This window comes from Manduca sexta, chromosome 8, assembly GCF_014839805.1.
Source record: "Manduca sexta isolate Smith_Timp_Sample1 chromosome 8, JHU_Msex_v1.0, whole genome shotgun sequence".
Taxonomy (NCBI): Eukaryota; Metazoa; Arthropoda; class Insecta; order Lepidoptera; family Sphingidae; genus Manduca; species Manduca sexta.
In genome coordinates, this window is record NC_051122.1 from 11,158,992 (window position 1) to 11,180,338 (window position 21,347).

The 21,347-nt window shown below is 36.6% G+C and overlaps 1 protein-coding gene across 2 annotated transcripts in view; it reads left to right on the top strand.

Moving 5' to 3' along the window:
* LOC115440874 (organic cation transporter protein) overlaps positions 1 to 21,347 on the top strand; it is a 36,441-nt gene that overhangs the window by 9,692 nt on the left and 5,402 nt on the right. Inside the window, exons 1-5 of one of the 2 annotated variants that reach the window (XM_030165371.2) lie at positions 5,961 to 6,031; positions 17,535 to 17,733; positions 18,089 to 18,308; positions 18,803 to 19,058; positions 19,418 to 20,038. In XM_030165371.2, coding sequence (XP_030021231.2) covers positions 17,570 to 17,733; positions 18,089 to 18,308; positions 18,803 to 19,058; positions 19,418 to 20,038 — 1,261 coding nt within the window. In that variant the 5' untranslated portion in view covers positions 5,961 to 6,031; positions 17,535 to 17,569. Of the gene's footprint in view, positions 1 to 5,960; positions 6,032 to 17,534; positions 17,734 to 18,088; positions 18,309 to 18,802; positions 19,059 to 19,417; positions 20,039 to 21,347 lie in introns of those variants that run through there. The other variant, XM_030165370.2, reaches the window with a different exon arrangement.

The following is a 21,347-nucleotide window of genomic DNA, read 5'->3' on the forward strand; positions in this document are numbered from 1 at the left end:
ACTTACGTGACAATTACAGATAAAACACAATTCAATTTAAAAAAAATATAGTAAAACATGTGTGATCCAATTAATAGAATAAATATCGCTTTAATGCGCTCCACCGAACAAATGGCCTTGAAAATTCATTCCATTCATTCACGACGTACGTGTTATGGAGGGAATATGCAAGATTTATGAATAATTTAATAAAAAATCAATGTCAGATCTTTTTGAAAATTTTGAACCATCAAAATGTTCCTCATTATTTTATTATTTATTAGTGTTGATTTCCAATTGAATTTATTAGTATTTTACGAGATCCAAGTAATCAACAATTTTAGGGGCAATTTCATTATGAAATTGATGAAAGAATATCAAAATCTGCAAAAAACAAAGTACAGATAACATATTGTAGAAGATAATTAATTTTCGATCCGCCAGATGGTAAACGGTCAACGTATATTATAGAGGCTTGCAAATTCAAGATCATACTAGTGACATACGTTTATGAGAACTTTTATCATCACAATAAATAAGGCGTTAAATTGAAATGACAATATATTGTTATATATACTAGACCTGTATTATATACCTACTACCTATCTACCATCCACGCCCCTATTTTTTTTTATTTTGTAACATTCTCTTTCTATACGGTCATAGAAGCTCCACTGCACCTGACGGTAAGTGGAATAAACAGTGTCGGCTATCGACTGACGAGAGATGAGTACCTCTCGCTAGTCGACACAATAGGGTACCGGACTCATTTTTGTTCTTAAGAATTATCGAATATTTAAATAACATACATTATAACACAGAAGAAATTATTAAAATCCGGTGAAAAATCAACAAGGTATAAGTCTTTGAATTTCGATGGAAGGGGTAATTAACAAGAAACAGAAAAGAGACGAAATACCCACATGTGACGTCATCGAGAATTACGACGCGTGCGAAAAAAAGAGATGAAGCGATATCCCCACATCGCGCCCACTTTTGCACATTACAATATTTTAAATAGGAATTACTCGCTCATTTTTTAACCATTTTTTATGCTGTTTTCGCAGAAATGCTGAAAATAATGTACAAAATCAAGCATAGGCCGGTCCCCTATTATGCCGGCCTATTTGAAACCGGACATACACAGGCTGATCCCGGATCACCTTGTGTACGGTGGTCGCTATCCTAAAGGATACAAATACCCTACCACCAATAAGAGTTTATAATATTACTAACAAAGTATTTTCAAATATTAATGTAATAATTAGACGCTACTGTTCGCCTCGACCGTTATTCTCTTTGTATTCATAAATACTCATAAACTAGATAAAAACACGCGATACTACACAAAGCATTAGCTGTTAAAAGAACCTAAATTACATACAGAAGTACATACACAATGTATTATATTCATTCGTACATCTATAGGGTGTATTTTTACAGCAGTTATCCCTTTTTGGATTAGGCAAAGGTCTAACTTTATTTTTTATTCATATCCCTTTTTGGATTAGGCAAAGACGTACCTTTTTTTTATAAGTGTGCGGCAAAGTGACTCCACTGTACCTGATGGGGTCCAATAGGAGGTCCATCGACGAGAGATGATTACTCCTCGACAGTCGACACAATTATGCCGGCCTGCTGGAACCAGATATACACAAGCTGATACCTGAACGCGACACTTACCTGGGCGACTATGACGGGTTTTAACACCTTGTGTGCAGTCGTGTGATATAAAATCTTTCTGCTCTTTGCTAAGCCTATTTCCCCATAGTAGGAACTGGGAAGACATCAAGGATTGCGAGCGCCTAAAGCGCTCACCCGAAAATCCGGTATGTTTCTATAAACATCGATATAATATGTACTACGTACTAGATTTGCGGTTCCGAACATTCACTGTGTTCAACTGATTTGAACTGATATCCATTCACTGACTTTAGTATGGTCAATATTGACAGCTTGTGGTTGTGAACGGAGTGGCGCTCATGATAAAGCACTCGAGTCTTGTAAACTTGGTTTTGAATAAAAAATATTAGTCAACTAAGTAAATTATTTGTTGATCAAGTGAAGGTTATCACAGTGACGTTTTGGTTGCCATTTTAGTTTAGATTTTGAACATATAGTTTATATCGACGTTCGTGACTATAGGATATACGTCCATGGTATAAGCAAACCTTGAGCGAACAAACGTATGTGAGGTTAAAAAAAAATGGCAAGTGTAATATCGCCATATCTAACACAAATTCAGTAGCGATGACAAATAGGACAGTGCAAATTAAGATAACGCGCTGTATTTTTGACCGATAAGATTAATTATGTGTGTTATACTTACTAATAAAAATGTGAAGTTTGTATTTTTGTACAAACAAACCGGTGAATGTATTTTGAAGAAATTTTGCACAGGGATAGATTAACTTTCCAATTATTAATAAGCTACATCTTATCCCAGAAAAGTGTATCATACTACTTATGCCATGAGTTTTTGGGTCGGACATAACCCCAATTTGACTTATCTTTACTTATGTAGCTGAAAATTTTGTTTGAATGCTCTAATCTCAGGAACTACTAAACTGTTTTTTTTTCTTTAATATAAATAACAGAGTAAGAGCGGAACTCTTTTCTACTTCCTTACACCGACTATTATTATTCCTTGTTCCCACCACACCCGGCATTCTGTATGGAGTAGATCGTGTAATATTATGTTATTTTGCAATTAATTAACAAGTTATCCTTATTATTCTGATATAGGCGAAGTGTATTTTTAAATGCTATTCGCCTTGAATTATAATTGGTGAAAGAGCTTGCTGTTTTGCTTCCTATGGTGAGTTGGATTGTGATGCGCCTGTATAATTTATCCCTTCTCTGTCATGGCGATGAGTTTATGTAAATATATTTGAAATTGCACCATTATGTTCATAACCATAAGAAAATCCCGCAAGGGCGGCTTTGTGGCGAGCCGACGGTGAGTGGCGACACCGCGTACCCTCATTCCTTGGGGGCATAACAACCCCTGACCCTTAGCTTGCCTTAACTGGCCGGCTATGGGTGGAAGTCGCAAGAGTTAAAAACCTATGCTCCAGGGTGGAAGTGCTCAAACTGCGTAATAGCGAGGAAACCCGCTCCGGGACGCGACAGCGAACCGCGATGGCGAAATCGGTGCACACCTCTCGACACCCTTTAGCCACACAAATCTGCAGAGGCGGCTTTGTGGCGAGCCGACGGTGAGTGGCGACACCGCGTACCCTGATTCCTTGGGGGCAAAGGACCCCCTGACCCTTAGGTTGCCTTAACTGGCCGGCTAAGGGTGGAAGTCGCAAGAGTTAAAAACCTAAACTCCAGGGTGGAAGTGCTCAACCTGCGTAATAGCGAGGAAACCCGCTCCGGGACGCGACAGCGACCCGCGATGGCGAAATCGGTGCACACCTCTCGACACCCTTTAGCCACCCAAATCTGCAAGGGCGGCTTTGTGGCGAGCCGACGGTGAGTGGCGACACCGCGTACCCTGATTCCTTGGGGGCAAAGGACCCCCTGACCCTTAGGTTGCCTTAACTGGCCGGCTAAGGGTGGAAGTCGCAAGAGTTAAAAACCTAAACTCCAGGGTGGAAGTGCTCAACCTGCGTAATAGCGAGGAAACCCGCTCCGGGACGGACAGCGACCCGCGATGGCGAAATCGGTGCACACCTCTCGACATCCTTTAGCCACCCGCACCGATGTTGCGTTCTCGGCATACGCCATTTTGAGACGCCCATTTAGTGGGGGGGGGGGCAAGTCACCGTTTGCCTTGAATACAAAAGATTGAGACATTTTACTTGGCAGGCGTCCCGTGGTCTCAATCAATAGCCCAGCAACCAGTCCAGCTAGATCCCATCCATAGACCTAATATACTTCCCATACTTCCCGTACTCCGCAATATTCCTTGCACCTTGCGAGCGCTGTCTCTGTATTTCTTGCATAAGTATTGCTAGGGAGACTTGTAAGGTGTACACATCCCAACTACATTAACGTATCTTGGGCCTCTACGTGTTGGATCTATATCCACACGCAAACCTTTCAAAAGATACAACACAAAAATAAAACTATGCTAATATGTCTTTGAAATATCTGGGTAAAAATAAAAAAAACATACCACGATAACATCCGTAAACTAGTTTTATTTGAAGTCTAACATTCGCGTAAACATATTATTGAATCATCATATTCAAATTGCAGCTACATTTTCCCATCATAAAATGCAATTGTAATCGTTATTTCAAATCTCTACATTATCACATTGTAAAGCTACAATGAAAATGTTTAATAACATTAAAACCCCATTCAAGTCAGGAACCGGTGCCAACTCCACTGGAATCCATGGTATTGCATTGTCTATCTGATGTGTTATTCATTGACTCACCTGCTTCGCGCGTCTTATCCGTTAGAATCTTGTAGGAACCACAACGAATTTCAATGTGTGATTCCTAACATGTAACATGTTTGCTTACGATGGAGTGCTTGAAAATGCGTCCACGGTTCTGATTTCTGTGATGTTAAATATCAGGAAGAGGAGTAAATTTAGGCGTTTCACAGTAAAGACCTTATAGATACTTTCCCGCTCTTACACCCGCCACTACAACTCCTGTAAGCCAGCAGTGGCACGCATTTTATGACACCGAACAGTGAAGCTCGGCGAGTCTCAGGGAAAACTAATATGTCATTATCCCGCAACGAAATTAATCAAATAGAAAGATAGGGAGGAGTTGGGATTATTAATGGTCCACTTCCCTCAATAGCAATGCGGGTGACAAAATCATGATCTAAGGAGATGTTAAAGAGCTCATGCAGGCTGGCGTAACTGTGTCGACTGGCGAGGGATAATCGCTTTCGTCAGTCGTTCCGCTATCTGGACCATACTCCAGTTACCGTCAGTTGCAGTAATGCCCGTAGAAAAAAATACTACAACATAAATGGAGGTAACATTATAATAGGTATATAGCAACTGTTCTAGAATATATGCGAATAAATAATAAACACTGTGCAGACCCTGTCCTAACCCTGAAATATTACATACAATTTTAAAACAATACATTTATAATACTTTAAAAAAAAATGCTGAAGAAACATAGCCCTCAGCCTCTGTCAGTCTAAGCCATGATGTACGAGAATTTATCACTCAATTTACCCAAGCGAAATACTTGTCAATTTAAATAACCTTTCAATAACACAATTGCCGGTCACCCGTTTCGATTAGCTCGAAATTACTTCAATATAAACGTCGGATGTCGTCCTTTAACCGTTTTATTACGTCAATGAATGTTGACAGACTTTTTGTTCAAGCTGTCATGTCAAAAACCCTGTGAAACGTTTTGGACCCGTTGATTTGTCACCCTTAGTGTAAATAAGAGGTAATGTTTCATGTTTCTTCTTCATTAAACGATAAATTGACTGTATTATCTTCAAACCGAAACAGACACACATCACGTCTTTTTGTCTGAAAAAGAAGGCAGAGGTACAATCAGGGCACCCCTTTGTCACCAAGCGTATTCAATCCATGTGATACAAAGTGAGTTTATCACTACTTCTGACACAAATTCCAGACTTCGGGCTGCTACTGAGCAGAAAAACGCAATATCGCTTTACCCGACTCGGGGACTCAGAGCGGAGTACATACCCACCAATACCCCACCGAAGCAGTCTTATTATTTTCAATGCATTTTAAAATCGACGATAGCAAGAAGGTGCATTCCTCAATGTCCCAAATATGCGAACAGGCTCCAAATCCTACTTAGAAAGAGCCATTACAGTAGGCTTGATATTATGTACATTGGTTGCTATTGTTAGGAATAATGTGTAAGTTTCAAAATCGTAACAATTAATATTATTTTTGTTGTGTGGGTAGTAGGCAATTTTTTTGTTAAACAACTGTTACTAAGCCCCACTCTAGGCAGAGGGGAGCTATAAAAGTGGCGTTAGTGACAGTTGGGGGAACAGTGTTGAAGTGAAAGCCGAACGGCACACACCTTGAAAAAGAGAGTACCTACTGGAACCGACATAGTATTAAAGTAAGCTACAAGGACAGGTATGTGTGATGTTCTATCATTAACAGATAGCCCCTTTCCAGTAAGGCCATATTATTGTGTATTAAGATCAAGATTAATTAAGTTTAATTACCATCTCCAAATAATGTAACAATTATTAATCCTGGTTGTGATGTGTAGAAAATAAATGGTTGAGAATCAATTTGCGAGTTTTCTTACACTATGTAGATCTTAATCATATTGGAAATAATCCAATAGATTACAAGAACATATCTTAAGATGCTCCCAACAACAACAGCCATAACCGCATTTTTAGTTGAAATTTATGAAACAATAGGAAAAAAAAATCATATTTCTACAAAATGTTATCTTGACTTTGGGAGTTTCAATTTTCTTTTAATGTGAATATTGTGTCATTAATCTCACAAATATACCAGTATACTTATTAATTCCGTACATCTTCTCCTAAAATACACATTTTAATTGGCACCTATTATTAAATAGACAATTCAATAATAATATTTTGATAGTTAAAAATTTCCAAAAGGCCTAAAATTACTCTTTTAATTAATTATTCGTAAACCTTTGCATCTTTGTGAATTTATCGTTCGCTTTAACGGTGAAGGAAAACATCGTGAGGAAACCTGCACATCTGATAAATTCTCTATAGGAATTTCGAAGGTGTGTGAAGTCTACCAATCCGCACTAGGCAAGCGTGGTGGACTAAGGCCTAATCCATCAGTAGTAGTGGAGGCCCGCACCCAGCAGTGGGGCAGTATATAATACAGGGCTGATATAAACTTTGCATACATGCGGAACTCGTGTGCCGAAAATGTATGGAATATTCAATACCATTTGCTCGAGGCATGGTCTTAAGAGCAACAACCTGAAAAATTCAATGCATCTTTATAACGATATCTTTATTAGTAATTGCTGATAAAGACAGACTTTGCCCCGCTAGATTAACATTATGAATCAGTGTGCAATGAATCAATTTATTATACTGTAAATCATTGAAGCTATTCATTTCGATATCGTAAACGATATAAAGGGTACATAGTAAAGTTTATTTCTTTATTTAAATAAATATTTCTTTCATACATATCATGGATTCACGATACCGTTGAAGTACTGCGTCGCATGTGTGACTTTGCCAACAATCCTAGAAACATATTAGGAACCTTTACAAATATGTATTGGAGAGTTCTTAATAGGTTTTCGATGGTATAAAAAAATATTGGTATTAAGGCAGCGTGGTAAATAATAGACTTATCCACTCATTCTTCATCTTGTAGTGCCTCTCCAACTAGTAAAGATTAGCAGTTAGCTCAGCATATCTTCTTTGTCCTTTGCAAGGCGAAATATTTATACAGCGCTTGCAATCCCCGTCCACTCGCGGATGTTCCGTAACCACGATTTTTTCCTTCGACCGATTTTCCCCGCTACGTTTCCCATCATTATGAATTAAAGGAACAGTCATTCAAGCCCTTTAAACTATTTTCCTGGTGGTAAGATAAATCCGCCCGGATAGCGATCACCGTACACAAGATGTTAAACACACAATAGCGATCTACGTTAGTGCGTCACGTTCCGAGTTTAGCCTACATACAATTTCAAACAGGGCGGCATAATTGTGGCGACTCGCGAGGCAGAAACATCTTTCATCAGACAACACTATCTAGGCCCACTTGACTTACCATCTGGTGCAATGGAGTCTCTGTGCCACGCATATATAAATAACGAAGTGCAATTATCTAAAACAGGGCTAATATTAATCAAAGAAAAATCTCTATATCCCCCTATCTCTGTTTAAAAGAGATCCGTATACAACAGAGATTTTCCCGCCCTCACACCCACAACTACAACTCCTGTAAGCCAGGATCAGCAGTGGCACGCATTTTATGACACCAAGCGGTGAAGCACGCCGCGTCTTACGCAACACTAATCTGTCTTCCAGCAACGAAATTAATCAAATAGAGATCGAGGAGTTGGATATATTAATCTGTATTCAGAACATTTTAAACCAAGACTGATGTATATAATGTTACCCTCCCACAGTAACTGACTTTTGCACATTTAGCAAATTTATCTAGTTCGTTCTCATGGCCCATTTCACCTACCACTAATTAGTTAGCCGTGCGACTATCGTCTGACCCATGACATTACCCTAATAGCCTAGTTTGATATCACGTGAAATTATTTGGGTTTATTTGCTTTTGACTTTGTTGGTTGATTAATTTATCGTTTAATGTAAAGAACATTACATTTTTCGTCATGGAATAATATTTATCTTCTACATTTACGGGGTGTTTTTGATATTGCGTTAATAAATGAAACCACATACTCGCCACCACTGCTAACGTTATTTCTAAAATCGTTCATGAATATGTAATATTTTCAACAAAAATACCTGTTTTTTTTCTGATTTTTTGGTCATTTTGTAGTTTAGTGCGAATATGGCGTGTGCGTGAGTTTATTTCTGACTGAAAGGGTGATGTTGCCGTTTTGATTAATTATATTCGAATAGTATTAGTAATATTAAAGCGTGTAAAACTAAAGTATTTTTTTTTTAAAATTGATTTTGTTTGAAATAAAAAAGCCTGCCTTAAAACATTGTTGCAAAAAGCCTGAGGTCCTTGCAGGGATAAGAATCCATGACTTCTCTCGTCAATTCCGCACATTAAATTTAAACCCAAACAACTTCATCTAAAGTTCAAATCACATTAAGTAAACATTTACACAGATCGTAGTCTTAATTACTTATCGTTATCTAATTGTTTAAACACGTGCTACTTATCTGTAATGTGCTATATCTATAAATATCTATCTATCTATCGTATCTCACTTTCGTGGATAGATTGTTTTTAGTATTGAGATATGACAGCTGTCAAAAGAGATAAGGTTGATTGAGTTAGATTTGTTTTAATGTTAGGGCTTTTCGTCACCTATGCAACGTTTAACAGTTAATAAAGTGTCCCACTGCTGGGTTCGAGCTTACACTACTACTTAGAGGTATTAACCACCACGCTGGCATAGTGCGGATTGGTAGACGTCACATGTCATAATTTTCATTCTTACTCGGAACTTCTCTGGTGTGCAGGATTGCTGACAATGTTTTCCTTCACCATTCAATAAAGCGGTAATTCACAAAGAATACTCGCATTATTTTAGAAAAGTCAGAGGTTGCTCTTGGGTTTTGAACCTACGGATTTGTCTCGGCAGTCTTTCTATTCACTATTTGGCTATCGCTACTTCTTTATAATAATTAATGCACATAGTGGGGCCTCTATTTTAAAAATTTTTTTGAGACCTTTACTTTTGTTTTTGCCCGGCCTATATTTATTCGATAACGGTTTACTCAGACTTCCCAAAATAGGCCCTTAAATTTAACTAGTAATTAGTAAATAGTGGTTTATGGCAAGAGCATTTATGACTAATTTCTCGGTACCTCGTCCCTCGTACATATTACTAGTGAAATGTCCAATAGGATATTATGTTGATTTTTTATTTATAAATCACAAATATCTTAATCTAAATAGTATTTTGCTGGTTTATTGTAGATCGTCCCATGTAATTTTTTAATGTGTTGACAAATAAGAATTAAAAATTCTCTTAATAAAATTTTAGCCCATAAGTCCAGGTTCTCCCTTTATTTATCTCTAGGGTTTGTCAAAAATAATTACGGAAATAAAATTATGAGCTATAATTTAATGTGCAAAAATATAACAGAGCATTGTAAAAGTGACACCGCGATTTATAAAGCAAATGCATATACTCAAATATCAAACTCAACTTTCAAAACTCGGCAAAGATACGCCGTGGATACGCAGCGAAGTTCCCAAGAGCCGTCAAACGAACTGTCGGAAATGATGTCAATCCTTTTTTGATCCGAAACAACTCAATTGAACCGGTTTTTGTACCTGATACAGGGATAACATCAGGTAGAAGAAACACGCCAGTTTTTTTAAATGCACATCATATAGCCCCTTAAAATATACGTTTTTTTATTATTAGCATTGTTAGAACTGCGACAAAGTTTAAGGTCACGTTGTAATTATTTAACTTTAAAACATAACATTGAGTTATTAGGCGTAATTTTTATATCTTTAATTTTATTCTATGTCAATCTATTAATCCCTTCACGTGGATTATATTTTCAACCTATTTTAATGGTGATGTGCGTGCATTAGCTTATATAACTATTGTAACTTTGTACAAGAAAGACTTGAAAAAAAATATTAAAAAATGTAATGAAATTAATAAAAGTAAGCCCGGAGTTTCTTTCTGCTTTTATTCTTCGGGTAGTCTTCATCTATGTGGCTAGTAAAAGGCTGGTAGGTTAGCTAGGTAAGGTCTCATGTCCTCACCGGTGAGGATCGTGACGCGTTATCCGTCTATTTCGGTTATACATACTTCTGAGGTTGGTTGTAGAACGCTGCGCAGTCAAAATAAAAAATCGTTTTACGTTACTTGGACGATTGTACTGCTGTGTGGTTAATGCGACTCGTCACGTTGGAAAAAAATGTGCCGGGCTATATATCGAAAATAGTACATTATGACAAAAAATAAACCACAATGGCTGATTCCGAGAAATTGCTCTCTGGGGTCAACTTGTGTGTTTACTATGTGCTATACAATATCAATAGTCATAATACCAACGACCTCCCACAAGCGTATTATAATACGTCAGGGACGGATCTAGGTAGGACGCGAAGGGCACTTGCCCAAACTTCAGGATCAACTGATCTCGTTTCACTATGCTTAGATAAATTTCTAAATCGTTTTCAGACTTCTATAGAATCTGTTTCTCATACACTTCTGTCTATACATATTATAAAACAAAATCCCCTTTTCTGTCTGTCTGTATGTTAACGGTTTTCTCAAAATCTACTGAACGGATTTTTATGAAATTTGGTATGGAGATAGTTTAAGACCTTGGAAAGGTTATATGCTATTTTCTGTCCCGGGATTTTTATCCCGGAAAACTCCTTCATGAGGGCGAAAACGTGAGCAAAACATATAGAACTTAAAGCAACTCCAATACCGTATCCATAATCATGTAATTAAGTCTGTAACTGAAATTACAGTTCACTTAAAACAAGTTTCCCAAACTCCATACATCAGTAAAATCAGTTATGAAACGTATCATGAAACAATCGAGTGATCACGAGCCGCTCGTGTGGACTCCGATAATGTGAATCGGTCAAGGTCTATTTCAACATACTTTGTATGAAATTCAGCTATTTATACTACTTTTATTTTATTGATAGTGATAAAATTAGGTAAAACTGAAGTTTAGTAAACCCAGTCCTAATTCTTAAACAATTGAAAGATAGTACAAGTAATTCGTTCGACAGGAAAAGTAATTGCCATGGGTGGTCCAAGATGCATTTATCCCCTATGACCCCCCTCAAAAAAATAATAATAAAACACTAAATAAATCTGTGACAACACAAAATGTTGACCACAGGTTTTATTAGGGTAAAGCAAATATACCCGCGCGATTTGAATTAAAAATAAATAACTGTAGTATAGTGTAAAGATGAGATGCTACCTTTAAAGTAATCTTGGCGGTGCTCATGGTAATTGCCATCATCAATAGTGATATCATCCGAACTTTGAATTAACTGTGTGATACTATACCGCACTCGTTACACTGAGATGCTGACTTTTTTTATTAAATTGACAGGAATGAACTAAAATAGGTAATAGAAAAGAAAAAGACATTGTAGTGGTACACTTCCAAACGCCTTTCCAAACAGACCCTCACATACAAGAGACTTACCACCAGTAAAACAAAGCAGTATGTAAAACGTAGTTCCATAATGGCACAATTTCCAATTCCAAGTAACTTAAGGTTTCAATTGATAAACATATAGTTGCTCTACCAAGGGATAAACCCAGAACCTTCTTAGTTTCTTAATCAGGTATAAATATTAATACATACGTAATTTAAACATGTTGATGTATAAAGATGAAGGCATTGACCTACAAATGAAGTCATTAGAATCAACTCCACGTAAACCCAAGGTCGTAAGGATCTTTCCAGACTTCATTCAGAATAAGGAAGTGTTCAGTTTTTTTTGTTTAATAATATCAGAAGAGAATATAAAATAGTACTATGCGATAACAGCCCCATTGACTTAGACAATACAATGATCAATAACATTAACACTTATTTGCACAATCAGCCATGACATGGACAGCTCTGTATTATATGCTATCCCACTGCTGATCACTGACTATTACTACTAAATGTTTAGAATTTAGACCTTCACCCACCGTCTTAGTGCGTATACTCATCAATTACAATTATTCTTTATTCATAAACGAGGATGTAGGTCGCAGCGCCTCGACTTCCCATAAACGGTAAATCCACATTGAACTTTGAATTACAACGTATATGGCATTGCACTGAATCCTTTTTCTTATGTTAATGATATAGGACGTCATACGCACGGTTCCACCATATCTGAATAAATTCTAATCGTCAAATAAGATGAAATACGAAGTCATACTATAAATTTTTATCCCAAACGGTAACTGTAAAACTTTTTAGGTAAAAAGTGGTTAAAATTTGAATGCCGAAGTAATTTGCAACAGCTTATTAGATTCCTAAAATTCTTATACCAATAGTACGCTACATGAACCTAACTTTGATCTTGGAAAGAACTTGATTGCAGCTGCAAATAAAGTATATTTACTACATAAGTAAAATCAATATTAATGAAGACAACTACGGCACATTTTAAACCTTACCGCAAATGATTTAAGGATTAAAAAGACAAATACTGAGAACTTGAAACACTAACGAAAAAAGAACAAGTTGCATATGTTCGAAGGCAATTTAAACTTAGCATTTGAATCATCCTTTGCTTGCTGATTCAGCTTAGGACCAATATCAATCGTTTACTCAACGTCGGGAATAGCGATTGTGACTAGCCCGTCTACTTCTTGTTTTATGCTTTGCGATTGCAACTTGCAATTATATCTAGCATAGTTGCCAGTTCTTTAAATTACTTTATACGTTGATATGACGATGAAAATATATCTTTCTTGCTATTCTGTTCCGAATTGCAATATCCGAGTGTAATCGAAGCCAAAAGATCATTAGAAGATATTTATTACTGTGACTGCGTCAGTTGAGTAGTTATGTTGCGTGCGCATGTCGACGCAACCCAGAGGTTCTAGGCTCAAATCCTGGGTCGTGCAAACTTATATTAGGTTTATCTGCTCAGTATTATTCTGGACTCTTGAATTTGTGCCTTATATGGCTATACTCTCACCCCTGTCCCATCATGGAATGGAACACACATGGCGAGAAGTGTGTGTCTGTTTCTACCTCTCCTCTACCTTTGGGGCTAAAGGCGTAAATTGTGATTTTATTCTAAAAGATTTTAGTGAGTAGTAAATTATACCTAGTATTTTAAATTATTTACATTCTTATATTCCGGTAATACACGAATAAATAGTGCTCAAATCCTACAAATATTCAATATTAAAGTACATTCGATCCTTCATTGCCATTAAAAAAAAACGTATATTTTGAATTGTGACAATCGAAACACATTGTCTTGAGGTGTGCGTGCGCAGTGTCATCGGATACTCGCAGCCTTGACTGGCCACAACTATGTTCGAGGAAGCACGGCTCACTGCTCGATGATTTACGATCGATAGGAAATATGCTCTGAAGGTTTTTAACTTTCTGACCTTTTACACATGCATAATGATTGCTTAGAACATACATAATCCCTTAGTTAAGTTGGATTTTACGCCACAGTGCATGGTATATAAAATCCCAAGGGGTAAGCAAAGGTACCAATACACCCAATTTCGCCATATGTGTTACGTCCCATGATATGATAGGGAGCGAGCCTTTCACCACATCGGGCACAAATGCCAGGCTCCGTGCAAATAATGAGCAGAAAAACCCAAAATCTCTAGTCCATAGGGGTAGGCAGAGGCTACGGATTGCCACTATGCACGATTCTGGCATATTGTTCTCGCTACCTCCACCTTCAACAATATTTTCATGCATACCCGCCGGTTTAGGGTACATTTGATCAGGCTAAACTGACTCAATGTAATTATATCAGCTCTGTATTATATGCTATTCCTCTCCTGGACAGAAACCTCATCTATTAAATTGGTTTAAGTCTGTACACCCGTATTTTTTCTGAAGACAAGATAATAGCTAAGCTAATAAACGATTATGTTCTGCAAACAGTAGCAACCCCACCCACAATAATGACTTACACCGCATGATACAGGAATCCGTACTCTGAGATATCACATATTAACCTACTTGCAGCAGATCGACGCGCTGGCTGCGTTTTTAAAATCTATCTATTCTAAATATTAATACTTAAAGAAAAAGTAAATATTATGTTACTACAATATGTTGCATGTAACTTCGGTTGTTTAAATTTGTTTGTAATAAGGATATGGTTTAATTAATATCATAATAAAAACGCCAGTAATATCATTAATTCCGTGCATCTCCTAAATTACAAGTCATTTAAATTTGCAACCAACATTATTAGACTGACAATTTATAGGTAATTATGTATATATTATATAGCACATTGGTATTTTAAACAAAAAAAATTTTTTTTTAAGAAATGTTTAGCTAATCATTTCCGCCGTAAAAGTATGAAAACTTTGCTCCGACTGTTTTCCCAGGGGAGAGCCTTAAGTCCCAATTTGCAAATAACTTCCATTGTTAATTTTTTTAACAAAATCCATTTCATTCTAAACCACTATTGTCGACTTTAAAATAAAACCTTGAAACATTTTGTCGTACCTGAGTGACTTTTCGCAGTAGTTAGGTACAATTTCGTAGAAATATTTAAGCTGACCCGTCCCCTCCGTCTGTGTCCGTGTTATACAGGGGTTGAATATCCATGAGTCATGAACCACGTTGTATTTGGATTTCGAGAAAGTTCTATATCAGATAATATAGTACTTGTATATTGCCAATATGGAATAAAGCTGATTAAAATATTGGTACATGAATCGTCTATCAAAGAAAGTACGCAAAATTTAATTAGTTAAATTAATGAGGTTCAAATAGGGTCTTCTAGTAATTTATGGGATTTATTCGTGAAATGATGTAATGTAATTAGTTCTTCAAGTACAGATTAAAAGACTTGACCGTTGTTAAAATCTGAGCCAGATCGTTTCTGCAATATGGTTAAAAAAAGTATGGTGAAAAGGTGTGAACGACCCAATTTTCTAGTAGAAAAAAGTCAAGAGCAAAAGACCATCATTTACTTGCTAAGTAACAATCATCCAATACTTCATACGTGGTGATTCTCGTCTAACCTAAAACCATTCAAGTTAGCAACAGTACGAAACTCATTAGCTAATCTAGGAGCCCTAAGCCCTGACTCACCCGCACCAATGTAGGAAGATTAAAAGGTTAATGAAACGTGCGGTTAATCGTAGATGGGAGACAATTGGCCAGTTTAATTCGTTCAATTGTAACATGGAATGTTAGAGTCTAGTTGCAGTAATGAAGTAATTATGTGTACTGTTTTAATTATATCTAGTAAGAATATAGTAGCAATGTTGTATTAAACTTCATAATTGCTAGGTTTCTTTTGTTTTAACTCTTTATATTTCTTTACCCCTCTCTCTCTCCCTCTCTCTCTCTCTCTCTCAATATTATATCTAGTAAGGAATATAGTAGAAATGTTTTATAATTGCTCAGTTTTCTTTTGTTTTTCCTTAATTTTATATTTCTTTCCCTCTCTTTCCATGGTGTCCCAGGAGATTATTGATCCTTGAATAACCGTAAACGATACAGAAATATATATTAATAACATCATATTATGATCTTTAACTTATTCACACTTAGATATTGAAATTCAAATCAATTGAGTATGAAATAGACAATTGCAGCATCGATCAGTTGAAATGATTTTCTATTAAGCCAATAACAATGGAGTCCAGCACGTGGAGGCGATAAATAACCGCGCCATACAACAAATATGAATATTGTAATTATTGTGATTCATGCGCTTCGTCAGTGACCGTGGTGTGCCACGGTTCTTGGTGACCTAGCATATGCCATTTACGTATTTTTTGCCGTTGGCATTTGGCATAATAATTATATAGAAGATTTATAAGGCAGTCTGCCAGTCACCAATTAATCGTGAACATCACTACCAGAGATTTTGTAAGTCGATATTTACAACTGAACTTCATGCCTTTGTATTAAGTCACAAAATGCTAAAAAATTGTTAAGTCAATCAATGTGAAATAAGCTTGATGACAGAAGTAGACTGACTCTTGAAGTAAAGACTAATATTTATCAATGAATTGAACAAACCAATACATTTGCCAAATCTGACATTTAGCAAGTCACGATCACGCCATAGTTAACAAGTGATAACATATAAACTGCAGAATCCATTTTAGATATCGTGTTATCGTTATTTATCTGTCTGAGCTTGCAAAAACTACAAGCATGAGTAGATTTACAATGGATTTAGTTTAACACCCAGATTATTAAGATTTATGGATATAGCAGTCATAAATCAGCAATCAAATGTGTGATAGGATATATTTTATATCCGCTCGGATAACGATCACCGTACACATGGTGTTAAAACCTGCCATAGCCGCTCAGGTGTGTCGCGTTCAGGGATCAGCCTGTGCATATCCGGTTCCAACAGGCCGACATAATTGAACCGATTGCGGAGGGGTGATTACCCCTCTCTCGTCAGTCAACGTTTTATTGGACTCTACTCCACTTTGAACCGTATGTGTGTAGGGAAAAGAACACTCAAGGGTCTAACCGTAAACCCGTTTGTTTGCAGACTCAACACTATCTTACAATTAGTAGGGCGGTACAATCTAAATCTACCCGTGTTAGAATAATTATTAAATTATCAATCTATATTACACACATGACGGCTGAAAGCGTTTCATTGCAAGTCTTAACCTTGAACTCTAATAAGCATAATATAAGATCTTTTCACACTTACCATGACAAGAAATCAGTAAATAGTACAAATAATACTTGGAGTGCGGACATAGTTACTGACATACCTAATACTTTAGAAAACAAACTTTTACTTCTTGTAGTGCAGAGGCAATTACTGAAATACCTAGTATAGATAATTTTAGAAAAGATTAAGTAAAGCAAATTTGATAACCCTTGACATTGGATAATAATATTTTATAACCAAGGATGTACTCCAAATCCTAAGCCAGATTGTGAAAATTAGAAGTAGTGTTTGATCCTCGCAAAGATACCGAGTTAAAGATCGTATAATGCTAAGGGAATTCACGAGCCTAAACCTATATCGTAAGTCAAATTATAGATACTTACGTACCCGACTTTTAAAAATGGACGGGGTTACGATATGGAGAGAACTCAGTATGGAAGACAATATTAACTATTCAACTATTCGTACTATAGAAAAAAATATACAAAGCCTTACAACTTCTCTGGTAATAAAATAACTAAACAATAAAATGTAAATGACAAGTGCGCTCGTAAATCGAACTTAAAAGTTAAACATTCTATCTTCACAGGATTAAACGGGGGATTTTATTTGAAACGCTGTAAAATGGAGGAGGGCAAGAAAGAAATCAATCTAGACTCGGTGCTGGAAAGCTTGGGACCTTACGGCAGATACAACTTGTTGAATTTCGTGCTACTACTGTATCCAGTACTTTTAAGTAGTTTCTTTGAGTGCGGATTCATTTTTGAAGCTCAGGAACAGATTTACAGGTGAGCTTACTGTTTTTATTATTAAAAGGAATTCAAAATTTGTGAGTAAGAAAATACCGGCAAAAACTAAAATACACTTGAGAACACGACTTACACCTAAATCCCTTTTAATGAGAGGCATTAGTTGCACATGTTCGAGGCAATAATACAATTCTGACAATAAAAAACTTTTGCCACTTGCTATTGCATTAATACCACTTCACTTCTTAATCGTAATTCGTAATTTACTCTAAGCAATCAATAGCCAAAAATTGCTTCAGTATTCACAAAATAAATAATTCTATAACAAGGATTGAATAACTCATTACAGACAACTGCTCTGGAGCTGTTAACTTTAATCGAAATTTCTCTTCAGATGTGAGGTGAACGGCTGCGAACAGAGATTCAACGACACATCCTGGCTCAACTACGCCATACCCACAGACCATGAGAAGAACAGACCCCAATCCTGCGTCAGATACGCACCACTTACCAACAGCACGGATTTACAATGTCGCCCTGAAGAGTTCTCGACCAATCACACAATACCCTGCGAGAGCTTTGTCTATGAGGAGAATCATTCGTTTGTGAGAGAGGTACGTAGTACCCTTAATATGTCTTACCAAGTTGTATAGCTTATGTTAGTTATTTATAAACGATCTCAATCTTAATCTTTTTCCTGATACCGTCAATCAAAATAAGTCATTATTCATTAGTAGATAAGCAAGTCAAATTACTTTGTTCCGTTTGTAGTCAATTATCGCGATGGATCGATAAAGCGATCGGGATCGGGAAGTTATAAGATTTCAACTGAAATTGGTATAGTGTAGCTTGGACTAACTATTAAAAGTAACCCCTTAAGGGACAGTAGTCAGAATTCAAAATATGTATTTATAGTTGTATTCTTTACTGAAATTTGACAGACTGATACTACTACCAAAACCCTTAAACATTTTAGTAATGCAGAATATTCGTAAATGATTGTTACTGAATAAGCAAAAGATCCTGATATCAAGATAGATAGCCTTAAACCTGATAAAGTTAAATTAGTTATTTATTATATGATCCCAACAATTATTTCGTCTTTCAGTTCAACCTAGGTTGTCAAGAATGGAAGAGAGCGTTAGTAGGAACGATCCACAACTCGGGAATGTTCTTAGCTATGTTGTTCACTGGAGCTATATCTGATCGGTTTGGGCGGAAGATCGCCGTGGGCTTCACCTCCTGTGCCAGCTTTATCTTTGGAGTGGCCAGGTCTTTCTCTCCAGGGTATCTCACTTACGTGGCCCTGCATTTCCTGGAGGCTGGTTTTGGAGGAGGGCTGTATCCTTCTGCTTATGTATTTAGTAAGTAAATTTTATGTATAATTTTGATTCATATAGATTTTACTACTGTATTTTTTATATTTTTATTTATGTTACAACAGCTTATAGTTATTGTAAGTAAATATGCTTAAACAAATGGCATCATATTTATTACTCACTGGATAAAACAATAATCATATTAGTTAATAATAATACTCAGCATTCTCATTTGATATTATAAACAGAATCAATGAAATTGACCTCACATTTTGCATAATCAGTTAAAGCAAAATAACTGTAAAACAAAATTAATAAAACCTTACCTTAGCTAAATTCACAAACATTTAGATTACTTAATCTAAGCACAATTGTTTCGACCTTCAACCCAAATATTTCCGCAGTTGTAGAACTGGTTGGCCTGAAGCAACGTGTGATCGTCTCTGCTATGTGCAACATGACGTTCGTCATTGGCGTCGCCCTTATTGCCCTCCTCGCGTGGTGCGTCGACAACTGGAGGACCTACATCCTCATCCTCTACTGCCCCGCGATCATCACCGTCATTTACATCTGGTTCATGAATGAGAGCGCCAGGTGGCTTCTCAGCAAAGGCAGGAGAGACGAAGCCATTACTGTTCTAAAACGAGCAGCGAAGATCAACAATTTGGATCCAAGGAAGTTAGAACTGGACGCCTTGGGAGATCCATTACTAAATACACAGGATAAAGGCGATGATAAGAAATCTCAATTGTCAAAGGCAATAAGGTCGAGTATTATTTGGAAGAGGCTGGTGATTTGCTCGTTTCTGTGGATGACTTGTTCGCTGGTGTACTACGGATTGTCGATCAACTCTGTATCACTGAGCAGTAATAGATATGTGAGTTTCATGCTGGTGACGTTGGTAGAGGTCCCGGCGTATATCGTGGTTGTGATTGTGCTGGATAAGTATGGGAGGAAGAAGACATTGGTGGCGACGTATATTACATGCGCGGTGATGAGTTTGCTCTTCGCGTTTTTGCCTAGATGTGAGTATTTTACTTTAAATTATTATCAATTATAACTATAAGTTTAATATACTTACCCCCTTATTGTTAGACGTTTTTTGTCTAAAGACGGAGTAAAACTGTGATAACAAGTCTGTTTCTCAGTGCTGATGGCATGGCAGCCTTCGCAAGGCGTAGACATAGGGCCGTTGTGATTGGCTAATATTGATTGTTGTATCTCAATATTAGCCAATCGCAACGGCCCTATGTCTGTTTTCCAGTGCCGTTGGGCACTGAGAAACAGACTTGTTATCACAGCTTTACTCCGTCCTTAGATAAAAAACGTCTATGAATAAGGGATTTAAACTGTATGACTATTAAAAAAGGCCACCGGCATTAAGTCTGCCATCATTTGTATATAAAGTGTAAATGAATAAATAAATGCTTCGTAATGGACAGCGAATCGATCCAGGCTTTCCTTGAATTCTGATCAAATATTAAACAAATATTTCTTAGGTAATTCTACATTAATACTTGTAATAATTACTTGGATAATGGCGCCTTCGATTTTACTCAGAATAACTAAAGGTGAATATTCAAAATGGTCTGCAAATTAAAGATACATCGATACAATTTTATTATCACTTCCCATTCTTGCTTAATAGCTTTCCATAAATGCTTACAAATATTTAATTTTGTATATATAAATAAGATCTATTTACTAGAGTACAAATAATCTTCATTTATAATCTAGCTTTAGATCAAGTCTGTTTGTACAGCGTAGGCGAAACGATGAAGGTAAACTATGATAAACATTATGGCACCCATATATGTTGTATTGCCACAATAAATATAAAATGCATTGTGTTCGAGATAGTTCCATTAACAATGTGGTTTAGTTGATAACATCTATAACAAATTATTGCTTCCACGTGCCATTTTGGTATAGAACTTATATTAAATAATGTTTTATTGGTTTTTAATATCGCTTCTGCTCCTGATGTTAAGTGGAGTGGGGTCCAATAGAATGTCGACTGACGAGAGATGATTACCCCTCGTCAGTCGACATAATTATGCCGGCCTGTTGAAACCGGATATACCGGCTGATCCCGGAAAGACACACTTACGTAGGCGGATAATTATTGTATCAAGTATTCATATGAAGTCGGTTTACGTTAAAGTATTTATCTACAGTTGTTCGATACTACAAAAATAATTCGAGCTGCCGATTTCCATACATTTTAAGTTTAATATTCTATGGCTATGATATTCATAGTTTAATCGCGCCCAATGATCACGCTTCAGCAGTACCAAATACGCTCGCATGGCGCTGTTAAAATTTGCATACAAA